The sequence below is a fragment of the Dermatophagoides pteronyssinus genome, unplaced genomic scaffold (assembly GCF_027571235.1).
Source record: "Dermatophagoides pteronyssinus isolate colony J.1.1.1.1 unplaced genomic scaffold, Derpt_VIB-CSIC_2022.12 sq0012, whole genome shotgun sequence".
Lineage (NCBI taxonomy): Eukaryota > Metazoa > Arthropoda > Arachnida > Sarcoptiformes > Pyroglyphidae > Dermatophagoides > Dermatophagoides pteronyssinus.
In genome coordinates, this window is record NW_027461536.1 from 1,130,746 (window position 1) to 1,157,950 (window position 27,205).

The 27,205-nt window shown below is 28.0% G+C and overlaps 1 protein-coding gene and 4 long non-coding RNA genes across 21 annotated transcripts; 1 reads left to right on the forward strand and 4 right to left on the reverse strand.

Annotated features, from left to right (window-relative positions):
- Positions 1-664: 664 nt before the first annotated feature.
- LOC113795052 (uncharacterized) lies at positions 665-14,573 on the reverse strand. 8 transcript variants are annotated; one of them, XM_075821682.1, is made up of 13 exons: positions 14,313-14,573; positions 10,984-11,064; positions 10,545-10,793; positions 9,993-10,328; positions 9,696-9,764; positions 9,481-9,626; positions 9,200-9,402; positions 5,252-5,425; positions 4,385-4,568; positions 3,321-4,309; positions 3,019-3,263; positions 1,755-1,894; positions 665-1,681 (listed from the first exon to the last, which is right to left on the reverse strand). In XM_075821682.1, exons 1-13 carry the CDS (start codon positions 14,556-14,558, stop codon positions 1,294-1,296), a joined length of 3,450 nt encoding a protein of 1,149 aa, XP_075677797.1. In that variant the 5' UTR covers positions 14,559-14,573; the 3' UTR covers positions 665-1,293. The 8 variants fall into 8 exon arrangements, with proteins under 8 accessions (XP_075677797.1, XP_075677798.1, XP_075677800.1 ...); XM_075821683.1 differs by lacking the exon at positions 14,313-14,573 and adding an exon at positions 12,972-13,139; XM_075821685.1 differs by lacking the exon at positions 14,313-14,573 and adding an exon at positions 12,482-12,497.
- A 4,648-nt stretch (positions 14,574-19,221) lies between these two features.
- On the forward strand, positions 19,222-22,340 carry LOC142645462 (uncharacterized). Of its 4 annotated transcripts, none has more exons than XR_012846605.1 (3): positions 19,231-20,423; positions 20,532-20,708; positions 20,834-22,340. It is a non-coding gene; the product is annotated as an uncharacterized LOC142645462 (long non-coding RNA). The 4 variants fall into 4 exon arrangements; XR_012846604.1 differs by having other exon boundaries at positions 19,237-20,423; positions 20,532-20,661; XR_012846603.1 differs by having other exon boundaries at positions 19,238-19,768; positions 19,859-20,423; positions 20,532-20,847.
- On the reverse strand, positions 21,349-22,665 carry LOC142645458 (uncharacterized). 2 transcript variants are annotated; one of them, XR_012846593.1, is made up of 6 exons: positions 22,651-22,665; positions 22,213-22,527; positions 22,094-22,149; positions 21,947-22,041; positions 21,620-21,897; positions 21,349-21,563 (listed from the first exon to the last, which is right to left on the reverse strand). It is a non-coding gene; the product is annotated as an uncharacterized LOC142645458 (long non-coding RNA). The 2 variants fall into 2 exon arrangements; XR_012846592.1 differs by having other exon boundaries at positions 22,209-22,527.
- A 730-nt stretch (positions 22,666-23,395) lies between these two features.
- LOC142645459 (uncharacterized) lies at positions 23,396-25,769 on the reverse strand. 6 transcript variants are annotated; one of them, XR_012846598.1, is made up of 7 exons: positions 25,578-25,769; positions 25,359-25,516; positions 25,121-25,301; positions 24,916-25,064; positions 24,345-24,864; positions 23,842-23,968; positions 23,396-23,744 (listed from the first exon to the last, which is right to left on the reverse strand). It is a non-coding gene; the product is annotated as an uncharacterized LOC142645459 (long non-coding RNA). The 6 variants fall into 6 exon arrangements; XR_012846595.1 differs by having other exon boundaries at positions 25,121-25,516; XR_012846596.1 differs by having other exon boundaries at positions 24,226-24,864; positions 25,121-25,516.
- Positions 25,770-26,290: 521 nt separating this feature from the next.
- Positions 26,291-27,076, reverse strand: LOC142645460 (uncharacterized). The gene is made up of 2 exons (XR_012846600.1): positions 26,920-27,076; positions 26,291-26,751 (listed from the first exon to the last, which is right to left on the reverse strand). It is a non-coding gene; the product is annotated as an uncharacterized LOC142645460 (long non-coding RNA).
- Between the last annotated feature and the right edge of the window lie 129 nt (positions 27,077-27,205).

Below are 27,205 nucleotides of genomic sequence, written 5' to 3' on the forward strand. Positions count from 1 at the left end.
TGGTAGTGTGTATACCAAATAGTAGTGCACTACCAAAGCTCAGTTTCGGGCACCCAATCAAATGATAGTTTACACTACTAAATTTTTTTTCTGTGTGATTTTTTTTATCCATTCTTGAAATCGCTAATTAATTTAATATTGTAGTAATAGGGGTTTCACACTAGCAGCAATGTGAATGAAATATTTCAAATGCAATATTTCAGTCCATAAGGCTGAAATGTAGTGAAATATTGCATTTGAAATATTTCATTCACATTGCTGCTAGTGTGAAACCCCTATAAGAAAAAAAATTATAATATTAATGTCTTACCACAAATAAATGATCGATTGAATCGAAATGGTACATATATAGAGGACAAAATTTAGATCAGGTGTGTGTAATTATAAAAAACAAAATTATTACATAGCAACTATAAACTTTGATTAGAATACATCATCAGCTATACATACTAATCTAATGATGTAATTGAATGGGTACAATTGAGGGAATAAATGTTCCTACATTTATAATCAACCTTATACTTATAATTGAATTGCATTGATTTAAAAGAATTTCTACAGATTTTTTTTTGGCCTTGATTAAAAATTATTTGTTTTTAAAAGTGTCATTTCTATTGTTGTTGTTGTTATCTTTGATCAAATTGTATCAAAAAAAAACAGCCAATTCAATAAGATATTTTTATTAATGATAAATTAAATTTCACAGAAATTTTGTTTCTTTTTGTTTTACACAAACATTAAAACGGTAATACAATCAAATAGAGAAAAAAAAGAAAAAATCGGCAAAAAAAAAAAGATACAATTCCAAATCATCATCAGGTATTTGTTGACAATTTCTTTGGTTTTAAGAAAAAAAAATATTCAATCAATAAATATAGGCAAGATTTGGTCATTTGTTGTTGGTTTTTTCTTCTTCTTCTCGTAAAGTTGATAATGATGATGACCAATCTTTGTCTCGAAGATATTTACAGAATTGGAACAAAAGAAAAAAACTATTTAATTGTCAGAAATCCGAATATTTGAATATGTAACGAGAAAGAGAAAAAAATGGAGGGGGACAAAGCACGAAATGGAAGAAAATTGTGTTTTTTTTAATCAAACGATTATTATAAGCAAAAAAAATTGGCTTAAACAAAAAAAAAAAAGTGTCAATATCCAAAATAACTTTGGTTAAGTTGATTTGAAGAAAAAAAATGGAAGTCTTCAGGAGCGAAAAAAAAATCCAAACATCTTATGTTGATAATTTTTTTCGCCAATACTGTTTGCTGAAGATTCGATTTTCTTTTGTATCAATCAATAATCTTCAATCAATTGATCTTGTTGTTGTTGATGATGATATTCGATTGATGAATCCAATTGTTCATCACTATCGATATCGATTAAATTATTATTATTACCATTATGACCATTTGTTTTTGTATTATTATTATTATGGCTACCATTCAAACCACCATCCAATTGATCTTCATTATCATGATCAATATGATGATGACCATTAGATGATTTACCATTTGTAGCAACAGTAGCTATCGATGAAGATTTACCATTTGTTTTGTTTGACCATTTATCTTTATGTTGTTCCAGGCCAAATCCTTCATCATAGTTTCCTTTTTCCATAAATAATTGTTTAAAATGTGGAATACAGAATAATTTATCAGCATGTTGAGTAAAATTGTCCAATCTTGAATCGGGAGATAGAAAAAAAACAATATTTATTAAACAAATCAAAACAGAAAAAAAACTGATTTTCTTACCTCATTGGCATATGACACTTGGCACAACGAAAACAATTTTTATGCAATTTTATACCAGAAAATTCCATCTTTTCCATTGGATAGATTCGTGTTGAACAAACATAACAGGAATCATTTTGTTGTTGATATGTTTTTTCTTGCTAGAAAATTTAATGTTTGAAAAAAAATTACAATTTTATTCAACTAAACTAAATTACCAATATTTGAAAAAAAACAACCAAATACTAATAAAAAAAAAACAACCCTTTGTTGTCCCAAAAAACCACAATGCTTCAAATGTACACTTTTTGAAGAAAAAAAAAATTCAGAAAATATCCCCAGGTTTTTATACCAAAATCATGTTTATTTCAATGTTTTTTTAATTTTGTTTCCAAATATAATAATAATATTCTCAATTATAAATATGAATTTGAAAAAAACAGCAATAAAAACAATCTGTTGTTTATCTTATAAAGATTAAATCCAGATTTATTGATTCATTCGAATGATTCGAATATATAAAAGAAAACGGAAAAATATTCTCACTGAATTGATTATAATAAATTTTTTTTTAAAAAGGTAAATAGAAAAAGATAAAAAAAGAAAGAAAAAAAAACGAATAAGAATTATAATAAAAAAACAATCAATAAATTTTCAATGAAAATTTATAATTCTAAGCTTGGTATATTTTTGGATCGAATGAATTATGTTATCCAATACAGCCAAAGCCATTATGATTATTTATAAATCATCATCATCATTATTTGATGATTTTTTTGTTCTCTCGATTTTAAAGTTAAAAAAATTGATAATGACCAAAAAGCAATCTTGTCCGTTTGTAATAATAAAGCAAAATCAATAACCAATAATCAATAAGGATGATGATGATTTTTTAATGTTGAATTTGATCATTGTTCGTACAACAATCATCAATATTATTATTAGCATCATTATGGCCAGAATCATCATCCTAATGATTTGTTGTTAAAAAAATATAAATAAATATAAAAAAACAAATTGATGTAACTAGCAGAAGCAAATTATCAATTGATTAATCTGTGGCAAATTATTATTATTTTGCCATCAACTTCCTACAATATGAATGAACGTTTTTTATATTTTGGTTAGTTTTCTTTTTTGGGTTATTTTCTGATTCTCTAATCATCAGTTTGGCGTCATTTTAGCTTGTGGTTTGTTAATAATGGGTAATATAAGAATAGCTCTAAGCTCTAATCGGCTAGCTAAAATATACATGCTGTTAATTTATTTTCAAACAATTACTTACCACAAAACGATTAACACGTGGTCGTGGTTTATCCACTGGTTTATTTGTTTCATTTTGAATTGATTCAAACATTGCTCGTAAATTTTTTGTCGTATCACGTTCCAATGGTACAAAATCATTTTCATCATCTTGTTTACGATTTTCTCTTTCGATTTCTGTTTGCCAATTTTCAAATTTAGCACGTAAATGTTTTGCTTTTTCCGGTTCAACTTGAATCACATCTTCGGTTTTGTAGCTAGATTTAACTAAGAATTTAAAAAAGAATTTAAGAAAGAAAGAAAAAAAACCATGTTACAACATACCAATATTTGGATCACGTTCAACTAATGGTTCATTTTCATAAACTTTAAGCGTTTCACGTGGTGGTGTAATACGTTTAGGCGATTTTGGTGAACCATTAGTAGCGGAAAATGTTGTTGATTGATCACCATTATTATTGACTGATTGTCCAGCTTCAAGTGCTTTGAATTTACTTAACATTTTTTTGGTTGTATCTACTTTTGGTATATCATCAACAATTTTTACTGATGAATGTTGTTGTTGTTGTTGTGATGATGATTGTTTTTCACCATCACCATCAACATGATCACCATTACTAATTGATGAATCATTACGATTTTCAAAATAATTAAAACGTTGTTGCAATTGTTTTGAATCAATCGATTCAATATGACCATTAGTATTATTATTATTACTGATATTATCCATTGATTGTCCTAATTCAATTTGTTTAAATTTATTACGAGCTTCTTTTAATGCACGATCATTATTGGCAATTTGTATGATTTCAGCTTCACGTTCTTTACGTAAACGTTCAATACGATCTTCTTCAGTTTCGGTTGAATCAACGGCACCTTTTTCAAATTTTTCTTTTATCGAACCAGCACGTACTGAACAACAGCCAACATCCATTTCTAATAATTGTTCAGATTTTTGTTGTGCGGATAGATTTTCTTGACTTTTTGCTTCCTGTATAGCACGTTCATATATTTTTGTTAATGGTTCAGAATTTTTACCCTTTTGACGACGTAATTCAGCCAATTCATTTTCAACATTTTGATGATTATCATCATGTCGATTTGTAATTGAACCGGTTTCCCATTGTGATTTTAATGATGACATACCAGTGAATGACATTTTTTCTTTTAAATTATCATTATCATTATTATTATTCATTGTTTCATTATTAGAATGATCATTATCATTATTTTGTTGTTGTTGTTGTTGTTGATTATCTTCTTCATCCGATGATGAGTTAACATAATTATCACCAGCAACACGGCTTTGATATCTGCATAATGATAATTTAAAAATCAACAAAATCAAATAATGAAAAATAAACAAAACAAAACAAAAAAAAACTTACTTTTTCATGATTTTATGTATACTTTCCGAACGAGTTATTGGCTGTTTATTATCGTTATAATGATTATTTATATGATTATGATTATTATTATTATTTTTCGATACTGATCCTGTTTCAAAACGATTACGAATATTGCTTAAATCAAGCGTAAGATTTTCAAATACGTCTTGTTGTTTTGAATTATCTAAACAAAACAAAAAACAATTGAAAAAAATAGTATTTAGTTAGGATAAACAAAACAAAACTGAAAAAAGCATAAATCTATTGATGCACACAAAGCTTAATAAAATGACGATACATTTATACAAAAACAAAATCAAATGAAAACAGCTAAGCAAGTTTCACAGACGTACAGATAAATATCCTGCATAGGAAATCCAAGCTTTCAATCAAAATCAACAAAATCAACCAACGACAATTACGTCTACCATTGGTTACAAATGCAATCGAAAAACGGCCATAGAAAAAATTGAAAAAAAATTTGACAATTTTTTTCCAGATTTTTAAAACAAAAAATTAGATTAATAGCATTTCCTATGGATTTGTCGGTTTTATTTCATCAAATTTTTTTGGTTGTTGTTAAATATTCATCATCGTCATGATGATGATGATCAAATTTGATGATAATGAAATGGTCACACACCACATATGAATGAACGAAAATGGAAAAAAAATTGCCAAAACAAAGCAATCACACAATGGGCGTTGTACATATTAAAAATAAGCAGCAATAGCTTGTTAAAAGCATCAAACGAATATGAAATGATGCGGACATTCTTTCATTAGAAAGGCAAAACCATCAACAAATGATGATGATTCATAGAAGCGATTATCTGCATCTTTTTGCAACATATTTCAAATACTTACATCGTACAACATCCGGTGGTAATTCAATTGGTTGATTTTCACAAATAATCAGTTCATATTTTTTCGCAGTTACTGATGATGATGATGATTTTTTTCCATCCACATCTATTTCATCAATGTTGTTGGTTGTTGTTTGATCTAAATCATTAACATCATCAATATTTGATGTTTCACCTTTTTGTTATGTTGATATTGATTGAAAAACAACGAGAGAAAAAATTTAAAAAATGAAACCAAAACAACAACAAAATTGAAAATTCAAGCTCAATTTATTTTTTGGTTGGATATGTAACAAACAAACAAACAAACGACAAAGCAATGTCATATGAAAAAAAAACATTTGGATTATAAACACACACAGACACACACAAGGTACACATATGATGAAAATTAAATGGGTCCTAGCATTGACCAAATATATTGTTGGATATATATGGGTAATTTTTTGCAATAGAGCAAAGAATAGAGAGTAGTATCCAACTATAGAAGCAAATGATCCAAAACACAAACACACTAAAATCTATATACGAAATGAGTATCACCGGCATAACCAAAACAAGACAAAAAAAACATTGATACAAGCCACCACCACCACCGCCACAATTTAAAATTTTAAAATTGAAAGTAAAAAAACGAAAAAAACAAATTCATCAAAAGTTTTGTTCAAATTACATTTGTCATTTTTTTGTTGTTGTTGATTATTGTCGTTGTCGTCATTGTTTTTTGTTTCATTTATTATTCCATTTGAAATGAACAAAAATTCAATTCGATCAAATCGAAAAACACATGAATATCCTGGATTGAATACAGGCTATGATGATGATAATATGAATGGAATAGAAATCTCGTTGCTTGTTTGTTGTTTCCTTTCACATTGTTGGCTCGAATCAAACTAAACGAAAAATCTAGTCAAACTTCTCTTGCTTAACTTTCGAATCATATATGAAACCATACAGACACAGCAGAAACACACACACACACACACACCAGATAGATACAACCAACAGTGTATGCAAGAGATATAGATAGATAGAGACAAACAAAAGACAGATAATGGATGAATCATATACGAGAAACGAATAAAAAAGAAGAAAAAAAATGGCCAAGAGAAATGAAATGAAAAAAACAAGTAAAGATTATAAATCTTTATGTCGAAATATATGGCCAAAACCGAATATGAAGAAAAAGAAGAAAAAAAACTGGAAAGAATCTGGTTTTTTTCATACTTTACTTTTCTCGTTATATTTTAACATGTGTGTGCTGTGTTGTGTTTGTTGCTCGTATTACGTAATAATCGCTTAATGGCCGGTATCTGGATGCAAACCAGAAAAATAAAAATTTATTTGCTTTTGGCAGAAAACACACACACACACACATAGACTATTCTGGTGGTGACAACATCAGAAACGAAAACCAAAATCTTTTTATGAAAATTTTAGGTCAAATGAAGAAAAAGATTACATTTTTTCCAAATGAAATAAAAATCAATAGGGATCGATTATGATCAAAATCAATATGTATCGATAAAATAAAGAGAGAAAGAAAGGAGAAGGGGAAAAAAATCGACAAACCGAAACTAATTACCGATAATGACAAACAAGAACAAAAAAGAAAAAAATGATAATTATATAATGATCTTAAAATGAGTACCTGAAACGTATAAACAAAATAGAAAAAAATCAAAAATCAAAAATCATAAAACAAAAAAAACCTAAAATCTAGGTCGATCATTATCATAATAATCACATAGATATTGTTCACATTGTTTTCGATGAATATTTTTCAAACAAAACAAAAACAAAATCCATAGAAAACCAATGGATGATTTTTGGTTTGTTTGTTTAATAATGAACAAAACGAGCACATACGAACACAGTAGCAAAATTTTCAAATTTAAAATAATTTAAACATACATTCAATAAGGATAATTTTTGACAAATGCAACAGGTGTGTGCATGTGCATATAAGGATTATGGAAAAAATTATCTACGTTTTGATCGGCATAAAATATATTATTTGGGAAAAAAATGATACAATTTTTTTTTTGGGAGAAAGAAAAGAGAGAGAAAAAAGCCGGATAGTTAATGATAATCATCATTTATATTCATATAGAAGGAGAAAAGAGATAAAATTAGGATTAAGAATCCCCCAAAAAAAATGATTAACATTATAAGATAAAAAAAGCAGGAACAGAAAAAAAAGTGACACCAATTTTTTTTGTATATATCACCAAACCAGTCAACCAATCAACCAACCGATCAACAATGGTATGTGATCATTCGATTGTATCATCATCATCATCATTATGATAATTGAAAAAAAAGTGACCAATCATAGAGAAATATTTCGGGCAAAAAAAACTTTTTGAAAAATTTTCCCTTCAAAAAATAGTCATTTTTTGTCAGGAAATTTCAGAAAACTTTTTGAAAAAAAAATAAAATTTCAAACAAAATAATCGTCTTTAAATGATTCAAAAAAAAATCTAATCTTATTCGATCCACATTTACCTTTACAATCAGACTACAAAAACGGTAGAAAAATTATTTTTAAACCAATAAAAATATAATAATAAAATGATTATTCTTATAAAGGAGAAGAGATAAATAAATAAATAAAAATAACAAAAAATTACAAGTCAAAAAAAAAGCTAAAAATATCTACTACCAATATATGCAATCACGAGAGACAAGCAAACAAACAATACAAAAAAGTTTGACAAGTAAACAACAACAACAAAAGAAAAGAAACGACAGCATAATCATAATGTAGATTGGAAATGAAATGATCCATGATAGGGATCATGGATCATCGAATAAAAACTGACCAAAACAGTGGACCAAAAAATAATGGACAAAAATGGATCGATTTTTGAATTGAAAAAAATTTTTTCAACTGATGTTCAACTATGACAATGAGAATTTTTCTTTTGATCTGATTTGAATTAAATTATCGGTTGTTCATTATTAGCTGGTTGGCTAGTTTTTTTTTTTTGTTGTTATATGATAATTTTCACACATTCACAAGATCCCCGAAAAAATTTCCCATACTCAATTGGGAATTGGAAAAAAATTTGAAAAACAGAAAATTTAAATTAAGAATTTTTCAATTACAAAACTCTATTATTTGTCTCATATATTTTATCTCATCGAGAAAGAAATAAAGAAAGAAAATCCTTTTTTTCTTGAAACTCACCATGATTATTATGATCCATAATGGATGCAGTATATGGATGAATGAATCACACACAAACAAACTGAATGAATATGAAAGACACAATAAAGATAAAGAATGTGATTTTCTTAGAAATGAATTTTTGTTGTTGTTGTTTGAAAAATTTGAATATGGAAATGTTTTTTTCCACTGAAAAAAACTGATTATCAACAACACTAACTGGCAGAAAAAAAGTGTGTAATAATTTAAGATTTATGTGAATTTGTTTGATGGTAAACACTGAAACCGAAAAAATTACTGCCAACCAATCAACAACAAACAACAACAACCTGAATTATTATTGACTACGATTCTGGCAATATTCTTCGGTAACAACAAAGATGACGATAATGAAATGAAATAAGACAAACTAGACTTTTGCTAATTCTCTTAAACATCCACCCCCTTATACACACAGAAACACCGATTTATAAATATCATCATCATTCAATCAATGATGATGATGATCATCACGCATAACGGGAGTTTTTGTTGTTGTTGCTGATGCTATATATTTCCTTTTAGTTTTTTTTTGATGTTTAGGATAATTTTTCGGGTGTGTTTGTGTTATGGTTCCCGTTTTTCTCTCTCTGCCTGTTTTTAAGCAGAATTATTTCGAGAATAAACATGATTTCTATCATTTCATTTTTTTGGCTTTGGTTTACACCAAAAATGTCGTCGTTGCAATAAAAAACAACATAACATAACATTTCAAAAACACACAACAAATCTACTTACAAGAATCATTTGATTTTAATGTTGATGTACGTGATGAATGTTGTTGTTGTTGTTGTTCAATAATATCAATATCAACAATACCATTACTGCAATTACCATTACTGATTATATTATTATTATCGAAATTTGGTTTTGGTTGAAATAATTGTTTAAAATGTGGTTTACAATATATTTGGCCTTCATGTGATGAATATGAATCCATACTAATGATGATGGTGGATAAAAGAAAAAAGGATTATTATTATTTTGTTGATTTTAGTTTGAAACAAAAAAAAACTCACTTCAATTGTTTATTACATTCAACACAACGAAAACATGATTTATGAAATATTGATTTTACTGCTTTTATCTGTTCCATATGATATACATGTTTTGAACATATTTTACATTTAGTTGATTCACCAATACAAACACCATTCATGTGGTTCTATTTGGAAAACAAGAACAAAATTTTTTAATTTTTTTCTTTGATTTGAAAAAACAAAAATTTACATACCGAACCATATGATTTAACCCCGTTCATTTTATTATCGTTATTATCCGTTGAACATTTATTGGATGAATTCTAATGGAATGAAAAATAAGAAATGATGAAATTTCGTTTTTACAAAGAAAGAATTGATGATGATGATTTGGAAATGTAAACAAAATCAAAGATTAAAATCTTGTTTTGCTAAATGAATTCGGAATAATATAAACAAAACGAAAACTAAACTAAACCAAATCGAATGGCAATCATTCCTAAAATAGATTCCCTAGTTTCTGTTGAAATGGAAATTTCAATTTTTCTTACCAAATCTTGTTGTTTTTCTTTATCATCAACAACAGTAGCAGCAGTAGCAGTAGCAACAGGTTCGATATTTGATTCTTTATTGCAAATTTCTTCTGTTTGATCAACAATAATCAATTCTTGTTTGATTTCATTATCAACAGCAGCAGCAGCAGTTGAATTCTTGGATTTTGATTCTTTTGAAGTTGTTTTTGTTGTTGCGGATGGCTGTTGTTTTTTCGATTCAGCTATCTTTGGATCAATTTTATCAATATTGTTGTTATTCAATGTTGTCGTTGTTGTTGATTTTTGTTTATTACGATTACTATGATTATTACGTTTTTTATTATTTTTACGGGCCTAAAATCCGAAAAATCAAATCATTAATTTTCAATAATAAAAAGATTTGTAAATTCAGAAAAAGATGATGCAAAAAGAATTATCGAAAGAAAACAGCAACGAAATAGCAAGGAAATAAAGACAACAGAAAACAAAAAAAACAAAACAAAAACAAAATGAATAAACATCGGAACAAAATTTTGGAATCAAATTTCAAACATGATAGATTTTACTTACAGCATCCTCATCATCATATGATTCCTCATCAATGCTTGAAGATTGTTGTTGTTGTTGTTCCAATAATAATTCCATACAAGCATCATGTACAGAATCATCAACAATTTGTTTGATCATTATATTCAATTGTTGTTGTTGTTCAACATTCAATTCGGAATCAATCAAATTTTTTACAATGATTTTTTCATTACCATCATCAACATTATTATTATTATTATTATTATTATCATCATCATCATCATGCAAGATCTTTTTTATATATGCGTGCGATTGGCATTTTTGATTTTCAAGAACGAAAAAAAATTCCAGCAGCAAAAACAACAAAAGAATGATAAGCATTTCCATGCAATTTTTTCAACAAAAAAAAATTAAAATTTTTAAAATTTTTTCAAAAGGATGCCAAAACAAACTTCATTTTTTCTGGGAGAAAAAAACTTACAGAATTTTTACCACTAGAATTCATTGTTGATGATGATGTGTTGTTGTTGGTCATCATTGATTTATTCGATGAGCGTTCCATCTTTTTTTTAGATTATTTTAGAAACAAAAATTTTTCGTTCAAGCAAGAAACACACAAACAAACAGAGAGAAAATATGAAATAAAAAATTTCAATTCAAAATGAAAAAGAAAAATCCAAATCAATCGAGAAATACGATTAATGTTCGAAATTTGAGCAAAGTGAAAACAAAAAAAACGACACAGACACACATCAAACACCAATCATCAATGATTATAAACTTTGAAAATCATCATCATCATCATGATCATGGCTCGCTTGCTTGATTGATGCTACAACTGTAAAACATACAGACAAAATATGCTTTGTTATTATAAGCTGTTGATGCTGTTGTTGATGATGATGACAACATTTTAAGGCATCAGGAATTGGGACAATGACATCGGATGAAGAAGAAGACAAACATTTCATTGACTTTTATCCACAACAACATCTAATTCTGCTGCAAGAAATTGCACAAATCAAATTCTGTAAACATAAATATAAAGAAGAATAAAGGGCGGAAGATCTTCTTTTTTCTAAGAATTTTCTCTCACTTATCACATTCATTTAGTTTGGTTTTGTTTTTGCGCACACGGGTGAACAACCCGAATTATAGAATAGAAGAGAGGGAAAAATATTCATACATTATTCCTCAGAAGAAGACGAATTAAACCAGAAAAAACCGAAACAACTTGACAAGAATTATATCATTGATTGTCATGATATATGTTTGTAATGGAAATTCTATGCAACAGCAAAAACGAAAAAAGATTTATCAAAATAAGAATATTCTAAATCCTAAAGCCAGCCAGGAAATCTGAATAATGTGTGTGTGTGTATCGTTTTGATTGGAGAAAGCAAAAAAAAAAACAGAAAAAAGATTTGGCAAAGAAGAATAAGATTTTTTTTTGTTCGGTTGACACTTGATGACGATGACAATAATTTTTTTCCAAAGAAAAAAAATTAAGAATTTTGACACCAAAAATTCACTGATTAAGTGAGAATATTTTTGATTTTTTGGATAAATTCTCAAATTACATTTGAAATTTTTTTTCATAAACACAAAAATTTCATATAAAAAATAACACAGAGGGAATTGTTACTTTTTTTTGAAAAAACTGTTCAATTTGATTAATGATTATCGATTGATTGGAATCGATTCATTATCAATGAATATTTATGTTCTTTTTTCTGCGGAAAACAAAATTATAAATTCTAACAAACAAGAGATGTGTTTTGGATTCAATGAAGGTCGATTATTTATACAAAAAAAACCTTCATCAACAAAACGACAGTTTTTAATAAAAAAAACCTGAAATTATCAGATAAAATTCACGCACATTTTGGTGAGTAGAAAAAACGGTTTAAAAAAATTGTTTTGATTACGAGAAAAACAAAAACCCAAAGAAAACATTGACAAAAAAAAACAAAACAAACTTGAACATGAAATATTCCATAAGGTCTTGGAATGGATTATGGATTAAAAAAAATGTAAGGATGATTCATTCAACAACAACAGAAAACACCATATAAAGATAACAAGTTTAACCAATCATCATCATCATCATGAAATTTCAACGATTCAATGTTTGAAAGAGAGAAAGGTTTTTCTTCAAAATTAGATGTTGAAATATAAAACACACGTCTCTCACCATTTCTATCAATCTCTCTCACTAACACACGTTTGATACGTGTTTTGATTATTATCAGCGGAATGATGATGATGGTGTTTATAATCAAAAACACAAAAAATCAAGAGAGATTTAATATCGGCAAGAGGATTCCTGTGATAATTTTTATTTGTTTGTTTATTTTAATCAAAAATGATTAGTTGATTATCATAAACACAACGGTATCATCGATACTATCATCAACATTGATCAATCATCAACAAAAACAACAACAAAAATCGATAATCGATCATTACACAAACGCAATGATTATGGCAACGACACGCGTAAAATAATAATGTATCAACAACTAAAAAAGAGAGAAAAAGATCAACAAATTTGTAAATAGTGGTGGCCAATAATTGTAATGGAATAATGGAAATTTGCTTCTTTGAATATGAATGAATCATATTCAAAGAAGTAAATGGAACAGATGTTTTTTCCTTTCCAATTCAAGTCTTTTCAAGTGTTTTTTTGTTTGTTTGTTTGTTTGTCTAAAGGGCGAAATGAGAGGAGAAATTTTGTTCCATAAATAGATAAAAGACATATGAAAATTGGATAAAGATGAATTTTGATGTAACAATTACAACAACAACAAAAATTTGCTACTAAATTGATGATGAAATTTATTTTGCATCATCAGCCGGCTTCATCATTTTAGTTCTGTTAAAGCCAATGGCCATTTAAGGGGATGTTTTTTCCCACACATAACATTCGTATTTCCGAAAAAAATTTTATCAAAGGGGAAAAAACTAATACAATTTCCAAGGAATTGGATTCATCAATATTACTCAAAAGTCATCATTAAACAAAAAAAAATATTCCAACAAGTTTTCTGGTAGCTGGCCTGGAAATGTTTATTTATTCTCGTTACTGATTTGATCATAATCATCATCATCATAATCATGGCAATCATTTTTTTGTTGTTTTTTTCTACTGTTGCGCTCAATTTATTTCAACAAACACATTGAGAGAAAATGGGCAAAAAAAACAAACATTGACAACAAACGAAAAACATTAATTTTTTTTTTGTCAGAAATTTCAGAATGAATATCCACTATACATGTGAATAATCTACAGAATATGGTGAATATCATCATCATCATCATCATTATTGATGGATGCTTTTAACCATTCACTTTCGAGCAAGGGAGAGAGAGAGAGAGAGAGAGAGAGAGAGGAAAAAATGTCAACCAAACAAATTTATTTATCAAAGTAAATAAATGGTTGATGGAAAAGAGTGAAAACAAAAATCAAAAATGAAAAGCAATTGCATTTTGCCAAGTTTTTTTTTCTATCCTGCCATCGTCATTTTTCTGATGGATTACATACAGCCGCCACTGGTATTGTGATTTATCACCGGTTTTTTATATAAAAAAATACCGTGATAAAGAGGTGAAAATGAAATGATGGAATGACATTTTTTTCAAAGAAAAAAAATCAGATTTGGATATGGATGTCATGACAAACCAAAAAATTATTTGTTTACTCAAGTTTTTAAGAAATAGAAAAGGCTAAGAAACTTTGAAAATTCTTTAGAAAAAAAGTTAAGAATTTGAAAAAAAAAGATTTAAAAACGAAATTTTTGTTTAGCAAACCTGATCATCAATATTATCATCATCATTATTATTATTGCTGTCAATGTTGTGATCTAAAGTCAAAGAAGTTGTTGTTGTTGACGACACTGATGATGGCGATAAACTTAATGCTGAAAATATAAAATAACGAATAGTATTGAATTGCTGGATAATAAATAACCAAATAGTTAAAAAATGAATAATGATCCAATCGATTGATTGTTTGATCATCGATAAAGATCTTGATGATGATGATTGTTTATCCATATTTGATTCGGATATTAATTGTCACATTGATTACAAATTGAAAACTTTTAAATCAAAAATCAAAATTTATTTGATTCGTTTTCTGATTTTTACAATTTCAAAATGAAATTTATTTTAATCAACAACAAATCATCATTTTCGAGAATCGTCATCATGTGTATGGGCGCGACCATCTCATTCATTCATTTATTTTTTTCAAAATTTTTCATTTGGAAAAAGAAAAATTGTGTAATTTTTTCAGTTCATTTCCAAAAATGAACAAAATATACACATATAAACACACAGACAGACAGAGTGTTGAAAATACACGTGCAAAATCAACATCAAAATGGTGTTAATTCATTCATTCATCATCTGAAACAAAACAAAAATGTATCACAGTAATTTTTTGGAGAAACAAAATTGAAACAATTTTTTTGGATTGAAACTAAGACAAAAATTAAGTGTAGGATGATAATGATGATGATGTGAATAACCGTAATCGATCAATAATAATCAAAATTGAAATTGAACATTTCTCTCTTAGTATTTTCAACAACGAAAAATAGATGAAAAATTTAGAGCAAAACAAGATGAAATCTATTTCTACACCATACAAATGATAAACAACGGGTTCCGGTGTTTCAAAATAGCAAAAAATCTTTTGTTCAATCAAATGATTACAATACAATCAATGAAACAAAATCGGATATCAAACACCAAATGATCAAACACAAACACACACACACAGTGGTGATGATGACAAACCAAAATTAAACAAAAGTTAAAGTAGGAAAAAAAAATCTGATCAAAATGAAATTCCCCGGTTACCAAATGATGATGACAATAAAAACTTTCTTGTTTCCAAATTTGTTCAAATGAAAACAAGAAACAAGAAACAAAAAAATTATTATTACATACAAACACACAGACGCACAAAAGTATGATTTTCCTTTTCTCTATTTGTTGAACGAAAAAAAAGTTGACGAAAAACAATCAGCAAATAAATGACATCAATGAATGAGTGAATGAATGATCATCAACGTTATCATCAAATATCCTCATAAAATTCAATGGTTATTATAAATGAATTTTGTTGCAGTTGTTGTTGTTGTGAAATTATTGTTCAATTTCGATATCAATCATTATTGAATAGTGAAAATATATACGCTCTTTTAAAGATATAAAATCAATCGATCGATTGATTGATTGATTGATTAATCGATTGGTTGATTGATTTATTGGATGAATTTAAAGGTACATACACACAAGGTGTACTTGAAGAAAAGTGCGTTTAATGTTTTTGTTGCTTTTTGATAATCAACAACAAAAACAAATTGAAAATGTCATTTAAAAAATGATGCGAAATAATAAATTATCGTGTTAATTATAATTATCGTTTTGTAGCAGCCAATAATAAAACTAACTAGAAAAAAAAACTTAATCAATTTTCAATCGAAAACATCCATTTTAAACCTGATGATTCTTTTGTTTTATTATTATTATTATTATTTCAAGGAAAAACAAAAAAACTTTTCGGAAATTCAAAATGAGAAAATTTCTCATTCATTCATTGATGATCGGATAATCATCATCATCGAATGATTGACCAACAACAATAACAATAATCGACAGGAAAAAAACATTTTTCTCACAACCATGGATTCAATTTTTTGATGATAATTCATTCATTCAATCAAATCATTCAAATCATATTAGCTATGCAACAGGTGTCTACAGGTAATCGTGACGTGACAATGATGTTGATGATGGTGATGATAATATTCAGAAACAATGATGAACTGTATTGATTTGCTTGATTTTCATCACCTTTTTCGTCTATTTTTATTTCTATTTTTGTTTTGTTTATTAACAGATTGATCAATCATTGATCGAATGACATCCAAGAAAAAAAAAATCCGTAGAAATTCAATCTTTATTTTTTCAACTTAAACAATCTTTTTTTGTTGTTGTTGTTGTTGATCGATTTGATTCGTTGATCACGATTATGATGATGATGATGATTATATCATCATTGAATTTTTTTTCAAATTTCAAGCAAGAAACCGAACATGAAATGATTGATCATATATATGAACAGCTGATGAATTTGTTTTCTTTCGGATGACCAGATGATGATGAATAATAAAAAGTCTTGATAATCAATCAACAAACAGAATGATTTTTCAAAGATAATGTCCAAAACAACAACAACAACACAGAATAATAATGATCAGCAGGATGATGATTATCAGTAGAAAACCAAAAAATAAAAATGATGATCAAGCAAGCAAACGAAAATTCTTTTTCTGTTTTGTAAAATGAGAAAAAATTTGCTTTTTTGCAATAAAATTTTGACGCTCCCAAACAAAAATCTTTGAATTAATTCAAAGATTCATTAATTTTTCATTTAAAATCAACCAAAGAGGGTTGCGAAAATTCAATTTCAAATTTTAAAAGAAAAACCTAATTAATTAAACAATCAAAGCAGCAGAAAAGAAAAAAAAACAGAGCAATCAAAATAGATACAATTTAGATAACGATATCTTATCAAAATGAATATAATGATTTGAAATGCTGGAAAAAAGGATCAGAATCAATTTTAAAGGTGAATTATCCGGAATCAAAGTGGAGAAATATTCCAAGAATATCAATCTCTTTTTTTTAATTTTAAAATGTTCTTGGTTGAGTAACAGAAAGATGATGGTGAAAACATCATTCATTTTATAAGCCGATTTTTTCATTCATTTAGCATGATCACATTCAACATAATCAACCAATTGATCATCATCATCATCATTTCTTGTTTATCTTGGCTGTATTTTCAAATTTCATTCAAAATGATTTATGATCAGCATGATGATAATGAAAATTCAATGTTTTAAAATGAAAGTTTTACCTTCTAAAAGCAAAAATTCATTGTCATTGATTTCATCATCATCAAACAATGACAAATGATTTCATCGGATTCAAGAGAAACAAAACAAAAAAAAATTCCCAATGATAATGATTTTTCAATGTGAAATGTGAAACATTCTGGCAGGAAAAACAAAACAAAACCAGAATACGAGTGGTAGCGAAAGATCATTGGCGAAATCAAAAACCAGACAGAACAACCTGTCTTGGACATCAAGTTTGATGATTTTTGTTTTTTCTTCGCCAAAAAAACAAAATTATCATCTACGAAACGAATCATACAATTGAAGACAGCCAAAAAAAACAATAAGATAGAGCAACGAAAAATCTCACAGAACAATTAGTTTGGATGGAAAAAACGAACGGGAAAAAAATTATGAGAATTAGCATCAAGCCAGTAAGTAGAAAAAAAACAAAGACAATAAAAACCAGAAAATATTATGGATAAGATTCCTGAATATATTTATCATATCATATCATTTTTGACCTGGACGAATGGCAGAAAACAAAAATAACAAATTATCAAAAAAAAAACAATAACAAAAAACAAAAACACATCATCAACGTGGATATCTAATTTTTGACAATGTGGATATAATAGCGAAATAAACGATGATAAACAGAATAATAATAATAATAGAAAGACCAATGACTTTACCAATGATGATGATGATTTGATTGACAAGGGAAAATATTATTAGAATCCAGAAAAATTCATTCAGGAAATTTTTCGACAATTTAATTTCAAGAAAACTTTTTCAAAAAATTTAAATTATTAGGCATCCTGAACAAATCAAATCAAAAAATTGTTCCATAACATATGGGAAACATTCAATTATGTTCATCATCATCATTATTTTGTCAATTTAGTTTTTTTTGAAGAGAGATGAAATGCCGAATTGAATGAAATGAAATTTTCCTTTTTTAAAGTTTTCAAAAATTGAAATGAATTGATATCTGGTCTATTGCAACAAACACACGCAAACACGAATGTTTTTTTTTTTTTTGATAATTTATCTTGTTTTATATTTTCAAAAAGAAACCGGATTTATATTTATTTATAAAATATCCATTTATAATTTAAATTATTGAATTGATTAGATTTGTAAAGTTTAAAATTGAAATTTAATTTTTTTTTTTTTTGAAAATAAAATTTCAATTTTCGGTGAGAGAAAAAGATAGGAAATTCGAGCAAACAAACAAATAGAAATCGAACGTTTCCGACTATCGAACTATCGAATCGAATCGATCGATACTTTCGAACGTTTTTTCGAGAGGAAAAAAATAAGGAAATGAAATGAATCAGAATACATACCTTGGTAGAATCCAAAATGATGATATTCAAAACACGAAAACAAAAGATGTTTTTATTAAAATGCAAACAAAAAAAAACTGTAATCACAAAAACTTATTGATGTTCAATACTATCGATGTCACAAATATGAATGAATGATAATGATTTACATAATCATCATTGAAATCAAATCACATCACATCAAAAGATTTGAAAAATCACTGAAGAGATATACAATTTTGTAAACAAAATTGAGTTTTTTTATATCAACCAAAAAGCGTCATTGAACCGCGAAGATATTTGATATTCACAACAGAAAATAGACAAAAAATGTCACATATCAATCGATGATGATCAATCATGAAAAAAATATGATGATGAATTATATGGCAAACGAATGAAGCACAAAATATTCAAGTCATCATTACATAATAATGATGATATCCAACAAATGGTTAGATCAAATAGATTGATGAAATATGCTTGGAGAGAAAAAAAACAAACAAAAATTATATGGATTGAATCGATTTGTGATGTGAAAATTGACAAAACAAACAAACAAAACAAAAAAATATTTGATTGACAAATCGAAAAGATTCGAAAATTGCAATACCGTCGTTGTTGTTCTGATTTTTTTATATCGATACTATCGATTATTACAATTTCGATTGTGTTCGATTTGCAAATATTTCACCGAAATAACAACAATTTTTTTTTCTAATTTTAAATTCATTTCAAATCAGATAAAAAATTATGAAAGATTTTATTGATGATGATAAAATGAAGAAACAAAATTCACAACAATACAATTTGGCTGCAAATTTCAAATCAACGATAACAACAACAACGACGAGTCGAAATTATATGCATATTAAAAAGCCGAAAACAAAACAAAATGAAACCTGGACATTTGATTTGTGTGTTTGATGATGGTTGATTTTCGATGACCAAGATGATGCTGATGATGACGACGATGATAAGAACATCACCAAGAAAAAAAAGATTTAAAGATTTCAATTGGGTAACGAAAAAGATGTTTTTTTTTCTTATTCTCTTTCCATCTCCATCATTCACTCACTAACTTTAACTTTTTTTGACGATGCCGAAATAGCCAAATGAAACAACATTTAATAATAACAACACAACAAGAAAAGATTGTGTTTTAACAAATCAAATCGAAATGAAATGAAATAAGAAAAAATCTTGTTTTACTTCAACCGATATGTATGCAACAAGTTTTTGTCGATGTTGATGATGATATATGATATGATATGAAATGAAATGATAAAAAACATTTGAACATCGACAATACCGAACCGAACCAACCACGATCGAACAAATCAGTGATTCGTGAAACTAAAATAATATTACCCGTAGTTGTTGTCTTCGTCGTCGTCAGCTAAAGATGTTGAACATTCGAAAAAAAAACACCGACAGCCCAATTGATATTTTTCGCGTTTTTCCCCCTTATTCATTTTATGGAGAATTTTTTCTCCCCCCGTCGACAACCATAACAACAAGAATACAACAAACAAGTCCAGTGTCTGTGTGTAGACCTCATGGACATCGTCATTGAATACCACCACCACCACCACTTGTTATTCATTCAACATGATGATGGCAACAAACGAAAAACAAGATTCGCCATCCATGTAATCTCATGAGCATCATCTCAGGTAAGCAAAAAAAATGAGAACAAAATGAATGAATGTTTAACAACACATGAAAAACAGGTATTCAGTAAAAAAAAATACAATCAATTTTTTTTTCCTTTGAAAACACAGACATTGAGAGAGAAAACAAGAATTGGCCAATTCATTCATTGAATGAATGAATGAATGAATGATAATAGAAGAAAAATGTTCAGGAAACAATTGAAAGAACCTGTCCATTGACCATCACCATCCAGCAAACGTATGTCCTGCTTGTTCATTTTGATTCGGCTTTTGATTCGTCTGAAGGTTTTTTTTGTGTGTTAAAATTATTATTGTTGAATCACTTTGTTCTTGTGTTGTGTGTCTGATGTTATTTTTTTCCCATTCATTTTATTTTGATCATTGAATTTTCTTTTTTTTCTTTTTTTTAGCTGAAAAGATTACACGATTCATCGAAGAAGAACAAGAAGAAAAAAAAATCGAATCGTGTAAATTGAATTGAATCGATTTTTTTGTTCTTCGCTTTTTCTCTCTATCTTTTTTCTTTTAAAATCAAAATCAAATGAATTTTATTAGAAGAAAGGGGTGGATGATGATGATGAAGATTCATATCTGATGAGATGATTTATACGAAAAAAATGGATTTTAAGTTTTCTCTCACCGTGGATAGTAAACAGAGATTCACTGTAGAAAAAGTACAAGTTTTTCGTATGGAGTTTTCGAATTTCGAATTCTGTTCGAATTTTTTTTTTCGATTACACACAAAAAAAGTAGGCTCTTCAAAATTGGAGAATACCCTCCAAATCTGGGAGCATGCAAAATTTTCAATTTTGGAGAGCATTCTCCAAAATTGAAAACCAACAATAGCATGCAGCGAATAATCGATTGTTGCAGGTTCTCCCCCTTTTATTGCAATGGCCCCCATATTAATTTAATTACACATAAATTAAAATTTAATTATAATTTTATTGATAATTAAAAAATTTGAATCATAAAAATCATTAATATTTAACATCCCACGTTGATCCATTCTTGTCCAGTTCCAAATCGATCCAAAATTGAATATTCGATGTCCAGCGATCCGATTCATGTTTCAAAACTCAATGTCCATATTTGATCCATGAATTTGAATATTTGAATCCCATCATTCTCAGCGGTGATCTTGAATTTAAAAGAATATTAGTTGATAGATTCGATCATTGGATTCAACAACTTACCATCATTAACTGCAAGTATCCATTCCAGTTTGAAAATATTCGAATGATATCATAATTTTCGATCGTTTTTTGGTTCTAAAGTCTCATCAGGCATCGAATTCAATAGGAAATAGCTCAGACCATGTTTCCTAATTCTAATCTAACCTAGCCTAGCCTATTGTTTAACATTGTCAAACTATTCTTGAATCAGATGCCGATGAACAATGGAATCGCCAAATCGATCGGGAACATGATAATCATTCGAATATTGTTTCGACATTCATTAGCAAAATTTTGAACTAAAGTGGAAGAATTATGGATTAGATTGTAAAGTTACTTTGAAGTTACCTTATTTGAAGTCCATCGATCCAATCAGTAGTTTTATTTTGGACCATGTATTTTTCTTACCAATTATCCAGTCTTTTGCCATGTCGAATGATATGCTAAGACGAAGAAAAATTGTCATTTTCATGTTACTCAAAATGGTAATATTACCTTTATTAATTTACTGGAAATGTTAATTAGCACCATAATGAAACTGAAAAAATAAACTGGAAAAGATGTGATTAAATGAAAATTTATTTAAAATGAAATATCATTTGATAATTACAAACTTGAATAAATGACATCGAGAAACTGATCATTTTTCGTCAATTGCATCACAACTCGTCCAAACAATTTTCATCAATTTGGTAGCCAATTTTTAATCTGAAGCAAATAAAAGCATAAACAAAGATAATCTTTAATCAATACGAGTGGTTGTTCCAAAAATTTGGACCAAAATTAATGATTAAAATGGAAAAAATAACTTATAAAATCAACCTGAAAAAACGTTCGAAAAAACAACCGTCACCAAGAAAAGTTCGAAATAGAATGACGAGGACAAACGATTTTGACGACCGTTGAATAGAACTTTTGAAACTTGCATTCTGATTGGACGAAAGAAAAATATATAGAAAATAGTTAGCATTTGAATATGCGCAAAAGATCTTTTGTCGAACTTTAGAATTTTTTGAAAAAAAGAATGCATTATTATTTTCCATAGACTTAACATTGACAAAAATTAATTTAATTATCATTTTTTCCAACTTGTGAATTGATGTATTTTAGAGATGATGAATCCTTTTGAATCGATGGACCACATAATAAAAATATTTTCAATTCCAAAAAGAACCAAGAGTGAATTAGGAGATATGTTTGACAACTTGTTACATATCAAAGATTCCATTCCAATTATCGATTATAACCAAAAAAATTTACATTTTTATCATTAGCATCAATTCTAATTAATTTTCGTGATAAAATCTCATCGGAATCACTGTCGGATACATTTTTTTAGCAGAATTACCGAATTCCATCATTCGATTGTTTTCACTTTTCAATTTTGAATAGTGTTAACCAACGTTGAAGAATGTTATTCAAAATTGGAGAGTATTGATTGGAGAGCACTCTCCAATTTTGAGCAATGCTACCAACGTTGAACAGTGCTCTCCACAATGCTCTCCAAATTTGGCTAACACTCTTCAAAGTTGGTAAACACTGCGCAAAATTGAAGGAAAAAACCTTCAATTTTGGAGAGTATTCTCCTTACACTCAGAAAAATGAAGGGTGGAGAAGAAGCATAGAAAATAGTTATGATGAATCACGGACATAATTTGTACAGTCGAAGTAGCGTTTTTGGAAGCATAGAAATTAGGTACCGAACTGGTTAAATCATCTGTTTTTCAATCACGTGATTGTGACGACGGGCGATTCATCGATTGTTTCGATATTTTTTGAATTGATCCAGTACCTCGATTGTTTTGGAATTTCACTTAAATTTTATTTAAATTTTATAATTTGAATAAAATAAATTAAAAATATAAATTAAAAATTAAAATCACAAGTTCCAAATTGATAAAACGATCCAATTATGCGCCATGTGATGGAAAAGAGCCGGAGAATTTGCAGCCATTGATGCCAATTGACCAATTTACATCCATTTTGATCATCTTCACTCGATTACCAATGTTCACTTCCATGATAATTGGATGATTTGACAATTTTGATGAATGGACGATAATATTGTCGACAAAGAGAATAAATACGAATTTTGTTGATTGAAACTTGATTGATTGTCATTTGTTCGGGATGATCCATCGATGATCTTCAATGCGGATAATAATTATCATGAGATCAAGATATGAAAATACAAAAAAAAGAATTAGAATCATTGTTGTTGAAAATATTAAGAAGTAATTTACCGTTTATTCAATTGTCATTGATTGGAAATGATCCATCGATGATCGTCAATGTTGAGTTATCATCAGGTCGGGATATGAAAATGCAAACAAGAATTAGAATCAATGTTATCAAGAATATTTAGGATTCCTTTATCGTTTAATTGAAAATTATCCATGGATGATCGTCAATGTTGAGTTATCATCTAGTCGAGATATGAAAATGCAAAAAGAATTAGAATCAATGTTGTTGAAAATATTAAGAAGTAATTTACCGTTTATTCAATTGTCATTGATTGGAAATGATCCATCGATGATCGTCAATGTTGAGTTATCATCAGGTCGGGATATGAAAATGCAAACAAGAATTAGAATCAATGTTATCAAGAATATTAAGAATTCATTTACCGTTCAATTGGGAATGATCCATGGATGATCGTCAATGTTCAGTTATCATCAAGTCGAGATATGAAAATGCAAACAAGAATTAGAATCAATGTTGTTGAAAATATTAAGAAGTAATTTACCTTTTATTGAAGATTGATATGAATATTAATCATCGTTGAATGAAACATTTGTTGACAATGATTCTTTTATTTAATTTGAATAGAGTGATAGTATTCATCGTCTTTTTCGTTTGTGACGATTGACGAGTCAATGATTGAACTTGATCATCAGTCGATAATTTTGATTCATTGATCAAACATTTCAAGAGAAAGATAAATATTTAGATGAGTCGAAAAGCAAAAATTAAAAGCAATCAAATGCATCATCGAGTTCATAAGTCAAAAGTGGCCAAGTCAAAGCGAAAGTCAAGAATCAAACATGTCAAAAATGGCCTAGTCGAAATTCTCAAGTCAAGAAAACAGTCAATGAATAAGTCAATTTGAAAGTCAAACAAAATTCGATTCGACTCTTCATAAATAGTTTATCGCATCTTGGAAAGTTAAATCTTTGAATCAAAACGATCAAAAAATGATCAAGTTCAAAACATGCTTTTAAATTTCTTAATGAAAGTTTCATATCTTCAAAGTTCTTGATGTGAATCTAAAAAAGAGAATCAATTATAAAAAAAATTCAAGAATTTACATAACTGACCTATTGTTTTCATCAATTAGACTTGATTATAAGGAATCATAATTCGTTGGGAAAGAATTTCGATGAAATGAAAATCCTTGATCGGATCGCAAACATTATTGATTTCAAACCAAATGAGTTAAGAATGGTATGAAATTAACATCAAGTTTCTGGAACTCAATTATAAAATGTCAGATTGAAACTTTCAAAGAAATATCATACATACATATGCACTGAAAGCAATGAGGATATCAAAAAATTGCATTTATGAAGATTGATTGATTGGGCCATTATGATAACTTGTTAAATTTTTTCAATCGATAACTTGAAGTCAAGTTTTCTTAATTCTCTTCATGCCATTTGCCATCAAATCTGAAAATCCAAATGTTTGCCAATCAAGTCACAACCTAGCAAAATTGTGAGAACGATTATTTTTTACAAATTTCTTTCAATTAAAAGCGGACTTATCCAATTCAGAAATTCTTGTCCAATGATTGAATATCTATTAGTTTCAATTGAAGGTGATCATATCCAAGATCATAGACGAGTGCCAACTTATGGAAATAGTTTGAAATATGAAAAGGAAACGAATCATACTCCGAATTTAGTTCAGTTCGTAAATCTATTTTAAAAATAAAGTCTGAATTTTCAATAATCCCCAAAATAAAAGGATACTTAATTACAAATGGTTTGGTCAGTTCAACTTTGTCATCGATCATCAATATTCATATGGTGATGCAAATATTTGACATTAATTTTTCAAAATAATCTTTGTTTTGATGAACTCTCCCAAAATCGACAAAATATTTCCAAATTATCATCTATTATTTGGCCAGTATTTTGAATTGAGTTGAAAAAGATTTCGCCAATATCATTAGTGAACAATCAATCCGAACAATTTGTTTGAAGAAATTAATCAGATAAAATTTTTAGAAAAGAAAAATTTAACTGAAATTCACATAAATTTTGTTGTTACTTAACTTGAAATCATAAATGTGATCAAAATTTTTGAATCTTTCAATTGCCACAAACGAAAATAAATGAAGATAAATGTCGCCATGAATTACCATTTTATTATAAAAGTTTGGTTGAACATCCAGAAATATATTAATTCTTTTATTGAAACGTCAAAATTCTTGATTTATTTCTTTATTTTTGATTTTGAGATAACTTATTTCAATATTTTCACTCGAAAATCGAAAGTCAATGAGCACCGTTTACATTCACTTATTCGAACTCAAATCAACAACGGTCGTTCGAATTCGAATTTTTTTCGAATCCGCCAATTTTTTTTAGCCCTTCATATAGTCTGTTATATTTTTTAAATGTTGCGATCCAAATGGATACATTTTTTAAATTGATTCATTTTTTTATCGATTGTAATAAATTAATGAAATAATCTTGATAAAACAAATTTTTTATCTTTAAAATTTTGAGAACAAAATACTCATGATAATAAACAAAATAATAAAAATATCAAACAAAAACGATAACAACAACATTAAGACCACAAAGGACATTAGAAAAATCCATTTTCAAATTACGTGATAAAATCGTTAAATTATCGGCTTAATCCGTCAAAGTTGATGATTTTCATTCCTCTTTAGCCATTCATTCAAGGTTTAATATCTAAAAATTCTTGATTTGTGAAATGATTAGCTTCAATTGTATCAAGAAGTGAAATTCATGTCAATTTTAAGATGATGATCAATATGAATCGGTTTGAAGATTGGTGAATGATTATCATATAATGATAATGGCAATTGCTGTTGTTGACCAATCGATGATTGTGATTTATGGCCAGATTGTGTGACATCCGACGATGACGACAATGAATGATGACCACCACAATGATGGCTATGTTGTCGTTGATGAATGTGGGTTGTCAATGATGATGGTAAATGTGGCAGCATTGATGATGATGATGAACCCATTGTTTTATGAACATGATGTTATTTAGATGATAATAAAACATATTTGATTAGCAAAATGAAAATCACAAGCATTCAATGTTATTCCTCTTACCTTGTTTAGTAATTCTTTTCCAAAGATAATTTGATCTTCTTCTTCGCCTCTGTAAATCGTTTTGGTCAGCTAATCAAAGTTAATCAAAGCTTCATTTCTGAATATTGACAAAGCTTATAAAATGATTTATTCTTAAGCATTTCCCTTTTAAAGGTCTCCAGAATAGTTTTTCTCAATTGTTTTTCGCGAAAACTTCATCAAATCAAGTTTTTATATCTGATTGAAGTTCAAATATGATTTATAAAATTATCAAGCTGATCAATCAGTGGCCCAATTGAAAATCAAC